At 46.2% G+C, this 5,789-nt stretch overlaps 1 protein-coding gene across 1 annotated transcript; it reads left to right on the forward strand.

Moving 5' to 3' along the window:
- On the forward strand, positions 1-5,326 carry LOC309360291 (leydig cell tumor 10 kDa protein homolog). The gene is made up of 3 exons (XM_081894979.1): positions 1-221; positions 2,678-2,733; positions 4,182-5,326. Exons 1-3 carry the CDS (start codon positions 116-118, stop codon positions 4,320-4,322), a joined length of 303 nt encoding a protein of 100 aa, XP_081751105.1. The 5' UTR covers positions 1-115; the 3' UTR covers positions 4,323-5,326.
- The last annotated feature ends 463 nt before the right edge of the window (positions 5,327-5,789 follow it).

Consider the following 5,789-nt stretch of genomic DNA (forward strand, 5'->3'; position numbering starts at 1 on the left):
CTTTCGCATCCCGGCAGCTGCGCCTGCAGTTCCGGGTTCGAGTCCTCCCTCCCTCCTCCGTCCACCAGGGCGCGCGGAAGTGAGCCGACCACCCAAGGCAAGGCGGCCGAGAGCGATGGCTCAGGGCAAGCGCAAGTTCCAGGCGCGCAAGGCGGCCTCCGCGGGGAAGAAAGCGAAGGCGGCGGCGGCGGTGGCAGCGGCCCGCGGGCCTCGCAAAGGAGGTAGGGCCGAGGGATGGACACAGAGGCCGCCCGGGCGCCGGCTTAGCTCGCAACTTTGCCTCCGGTTCCGGAGACTTTTGTGCGCGCTCGGAAGCATTCCGGGTGCGCGAAAAAAGAACCCTCTCCTCTCCAAGCGCGCGATGAGGAATAATTATTATTAGTTAGTTTTAAAATGTAGTCGCTTTCTCTTGCCCAAGGCAATCCAAGCGACTTAAGACCAAATTAGGAGGTTTCTTTTCCTCCCCTTATTTTCTTTATTCGTGATCCACGAAGCCGGTGCCAGAGCGCCCTCCATGTTCCCATTTTACGCGCGCGCCATGCGTAAAAAGCAGGTCGCTTCCCGCAAAGAATCCGGAGTACTGTGGTTTGCCTCTCAGGGCTACAATGGAAAGAAACTTTAAATGTTAGAATGATGTCGGATAGAAATTAAGTGTTTTCCAGCTGTAATGTTTTAAGAGAATATGGAAAAAAAGGTTTAGAAGCAGGTTAAAATTTAATGATAAGGATTTGCTGAACTAACAATCTGAATTGGAATACAAAAAAGGGAGGTATGAGGAGGCCTGGGAAATAAGTTAATGGAAAATAAGTTATGGAAACTTTGTGTGTTTTTAATTATTTTTATTTTTGTATTTTTGTTATTTTTTCTTTTTGATTTTTATTGTATTAATATTGAAAACTTTAATAAATATCTTTTTTAAAAAAAACAATGGAAAGAAACTTTAGCGAACTACAGTTCCCTTGATTCTTTGCAATGGGGGGGAGCCATATTGACTTGACTGGATGGTGGGTTCGCAGTCATAGCGGTTAAGGGCGCTGGACTTTGAGGGGACCCAGGTTCGAATTCTCACAGCCAAGAGAACTCACCCGCTGACCTTGGGCTGCCTCTCCACGGCACAGGTTGTGATGGTAAAAGGATGTGTGCAAAGAAAGAGGGGATCATGTAGAGCGCCTGGAGCTCTCCGGAGGAAAGGTGGGGTGTAAATGAAATAAATTGGATGGGCAAATAAGGCTGAGTGGGGGTTTACAGTGGTACCTCGGGTAACATACGCTTCAGGTTACATGCACTTCAGGTTACAGACTCCGCTAACCCAGAAATATTACCTCGGGTTAAGAACTTTGCTTCAGGATGAGAACAGAAATCATGCTCCAGCTGTGTGGCAGCAACAGGAGGCCCCATTAGCTAAAGTGGTGCTTCAGGTTAAGAACAGTTTCAGGTTAAGACCGGACCTCCAGAATGAATTAAGTACTTAACTCGAGGTACCACTGTAATTATTTCAATACATTTCTAAACTCCTTGCTATTTTTTAAAAAAATTCAACACAGTTTGCAACATAGCAAGATACATTAAAATCATATTTTTTAAAAAAGCAACTTCTGCAGATGTAAGAAATACAGTTGACAGTCAGGGAAAGCCTCAATAAAGAGGTGTTGTTTTTAACAAATGTTGGAAGCACCCTACAAATGACAACGAGGAGAGCATTCTCCACCACTGAGAAGACCCTGCCATCAGGTGACCCTGGCATGCCATGGCTCTGTTGACAAGGCCTCCGCTGAATATTTAAACCAAGACTGATGCAGGGAAAAGGAATCGTTTAGGCACCCCGGTCAGGGCTCTATATGTTAATAACAAAACTTTCAGCTCAACTCAGTGGCTACTTGGTGGTCAGTGCAGTTCTCACAATATAAAGGGTAAAGGGACCCCTGACCATTAGGTCCAGTTGTGGCTGACTCTGGGGTTGCAGCGCTCATCTCGCTTTATTGGCCGAGGGAGCCGGCGTACAGCTTCTGGGTCATGTGGCCAGCATGACTAAGCCGCTTCTGGCGAACCAGAGCTGCACACGGAAATGCCGTTTACCTTCCCGCCAGAGCAGTACCTATTTATCTACTTGCACTTTGATGTGCTTTGGAACTGCTAGGTTGGCAGGAGCAGGGACCGAGCAACGGGAGCTAACCCCGTTGCAGGGATTCGAACCACCGGCCTTCTGATTGGCAAGTCCTAGGCTCTGTGGTTTAACCCACAGCGCCACCCGCATCCTGTTCTCTCAATATAGGTGTACTGTAATGTGTGAATGGGCAGACTCTCTGGTTGCAGGATTCTGTGCCTGTGGCAATTTCCAGGCAAGTCTCCAGAGTAGAGCAACAAACACTCTGTCCAGTGCAGCTGTGCATGATCTTTGTAACTCTCCTGAAACAGCTTCTACATTATCATCATCATCATCATCATCATCATCATCATTATTTTACAAATTATGTACTTTAAATATTTTGAGTAGTGACAGTGGGTTACATACAAATCTAGCCCAAGAGAAGGTTGCCCATCTAGTAAGAAACAATGATATTTGGCAGGCAAATTCTTTTCTGCATATCTGTATATCCTGCACAGCTTCTGCCTAGGAGATGTAGCAGCGTGGAAGCGAAAGAGAATTTATTTCCTTTGTGTTGGGTTCCTCTCCTAGGCCGCATAATTGCTCCCAAGAAGGCTCGGGTCATCCAGCAGCAGAAACTGAAAAAGGTGAGATGCTCCCACGCTCCTCCGTGCCAAACTGACACTCTGGAAGCAGCAACAGCCGAGACCACGTTCTGAGGCTTGTGCTATGTGGGCGCATGTTTTCAACCCATGTGTCAATCATCAATTGTCTTCAGTGGCACAGAGCACTTTTCCACTGGCTTAGCCTAAGACACAACTTGTAGCTGCTTCTGGACAGGGTAACCTGGTCATCATGCTCTATGCTCAAGTAGCTTCTCGGTTAGACTCCCGCAATCCACTGCATTTGGTGTTGCCCTTTGAGACAGTTTAGAAACTATAGCTAGTACAGATTCAGCTGCTGTGCTTTTAGCTGAGATGGCTCATCTGAATTTAACAAACTTCTCTGGTTCTCTGTCTGGTTCTCGGACAGAGGGCCTTCTCGTTAGTGGCGCCCGCCCTGTGAAATGCCCCCCCCCCCCATCAGATGTCAAGGAAATAAGCAACTATCCTATTTTTAAAAGACTATCTGAAGGCAGCCCTGTTTAGGGAAGTTTTTAATATTTAATGCTGTATTGTTTTTAATACTCGATTGGGAGCCGCCCAGAGTGGCTGGGGAAACTCAGCCAGATGGGAGGAGTATAAATAATAAACATTATTATTATTATTATTATTATTATTATTAGTTTCTGAGCCTAATTGAAGGCACAAACACAGACTTTTAAGGCCCTTGGCTCTCATAGGTATCTAAAGGAATGCCCATTCCCACACTGACCCACATCTACCGATACTTTCTGTCATGAGTGAGGTTGGTGGTGACCATGAGGAGAGATTTATGTTTTAGACTTCAGCCAAAACCTTTTTTTTTCCTCCTAGGCCTTCTACGTATGTTCAAACTCCCCTACTGTTCTTTTCATTAGGATGTTTTTGATCGTTGTTTCATGTGGATTGTATTGTTTGCTTTTATTGTAAACCAGCCTGGGGTCATATCTGATCAAGGGTGGTATAAAAAGGTAAAGGTAAAGGACCCCTGACAGTTAAGTCCAGTCGCGAACAACTCTGGGGTTGCGGCGCTCATCTCGCTTTACTGGCCGAGGAAGCTGACGTTTGTCCGCAGACAGTTTTTCCGGGTCATGTGGCCAGCATGATTAAACCGCTTCTGGCAAAACCAGAGCAGCGCACGGAAATGCCATTTACCTTCCCACCAGAGTGGTACCTATTTATCTACTTGCACTTTGACGTGCTTTCGAACTGCTAGGTTGGCAGGAGCTGAGACCGAACAATGGGAGCTCCCCCCGTCGCGGGGATTCAAACCACTGACCTTCTGATTGGCAAGCCCAAGAGGCTCAGTGGTTTAGACCACAGAGCCACCCGCTATAAAAACAGAAATACCTTATACCCCCCCCCCCATAAGCAAACTTCAATGGCACACCATAACACTGGGACATTTCAGGTGCATAACTGCTTAGTTGTCATATAAACTTCTTTCTCTGCAGAACCTGGAGGTGGGCATCCGTAAGAAGATTGAGCACGAAGTGGTGATGAAGGCCAGCGCTAAACTACCCAAGAAACTGAGTGTGCTGAAGGCCCCCAAAGCAGACACCACAAAAGAGCCAGGCCACTCCAGCAAGTCTTAGTTAGCTATGACCTTTGTACCTGAGTGGGTGACAGAGAGCAGCCAAATATGGCTGGACAACTGTACTCATGACACCCGCCTTGTAGTGTTGGATGAGCCTACAGATCAATAACGTAGCAGCATTTCAGTTGGTGGCAAAAGCTTCCCTTCACACGAGAAACCGGGTGGGCTGTTCTGTGCCTAGGTGAAGAGATGGGCTTTGTTTTTCAGCTCCGTTGTATGTAATATTGGTTCAAGTCCCAGCATTTCCCGTTTTATATTTGGATTTGTCTTCTCGTTAATGACCTCCACGGAAGCCATTCTTTCAAAGTTAGCTTGGACTGGGTAGAGTTTGTAGGAGCGACTGGAGCTGTTGCCCATTGGTGTTTCAGCAGCATCAAGTTATCAGAATCAGACACGGACTTCATGTGTTCATGTGGGTCTGTAGACATGGCATGTGTGACACCTACATCACATTGGTATTTACACATGTGGGTGTCTTTGCAAACATGGGAGTCCAGTGTATGAATGTTGCGCAGGACCCAGCAGGCTAGGATGAATCTCAACCCACTGTTTTCTATAGGGCTTGAAAGTCTGCATGACGAAGCAGAAATTCCCAACTGAGCTTTGAGGTTTTTAGCTGTTCCTGGAAACAAGTGTGATTTACTCACGTGTGTGTTGTGGTTTGAGTAAAAAGGATCCCTTTTGTCATCTGTCCCCTTTCTGCTGCCTTCTGAGGGGCCACATAGTGTTATTTTGCTGCCCATTTTGACCTTGTTCCTTTTGCAAGGTTTCTGAAATAACCTTTGTTGATTGCTTTTGGAACCCAGAAGGTCCACTGTGGCTTGCTCATAGTGGCTAATTCTTCTACAGGGAGATAGCATAAAACCAAGGTATATGTTCTCAGATCAGGAATCCCAAATGTAATCTTAAAAGTTGAAATCCCTGTTCCTGTAACTGCTGCAGATGTTTGTTTATCACTATAGTATGTCCACCACATTTAATAAATATATTATCTAAAAAGTGCAGTCTTAACTCAGAGCATTTCATCTTGCAGTTTTGTCAGTTGAACAGGTCCAAAGGATTTACAGTGGTACCTCGGGTTACATATGCTTCAGGTTACAGACTCCGCTAACCCAGAAATAGTACCTCGGGTTAAGAACTTTGCTTCAGGATGAGAAGAGAAATCGTGCTCCGGCGGCACAGCGGCAGCAGGAGGCCCCATTAGCTAAAGTGGTGCTTCAGGTTAAGAACAGTTTCATGTTAAGAATGGACCTCCAGAACGAATTAAGTTCTTAACCCGAGGCACCACTGTACTTGGAAATGTCCTGGAGTGGAGGCGAGAAGTTAGTGAACACAGAGGGCACAATCTGGCTAAACACAACCACTTTATCCTTATTTATTGCATTTATATATCCCTCCTTTTCCTCCAATGAGCTCACGGAGGTGTACATGGTGCTTCCCCTCCTCATTTCATTGCCACAGCAGC

The sequence above is a fragment of the Podarcis melisellensis genome, assembly GCF_964234715.1.
Source record: "Podarcis melisellensis genome assembly, chromosome: 17".
In the NCBI taxonomy this organism is placed as follows: Eukaryota; Metazoa; Chordata; class Lepidosauria; order Squamata; family Lacertidae; genus Podarcis; species Podarcis melisellensis.

Excerpts from the sequence above, each read along its gene's own strand:
- LOC309360291 (XM_081894979.1), top strand. The coding sequence starts at position 116 with ATGGCTCAGGGCAAGCGCAAGTTCCAGGCGCGCAAGGCGGCCTCCGCG. Across the intron at positions 222-2,677 it reads CCGCGGGCCTCGCAAAGGAG|GCCGCATAATTGCTCCCAAG; the intron begins GTAGGGCCGAGG and ends TTCCTCTCCTAG. Across the intron at positions 2,734-4,181 it reads AGCAGCAGAAACTGAAAAAG|AACCTGGAGGTGGGCATCCG; the intron begins GTGAGATGCTCC and ends CTTTCTCTGCAG.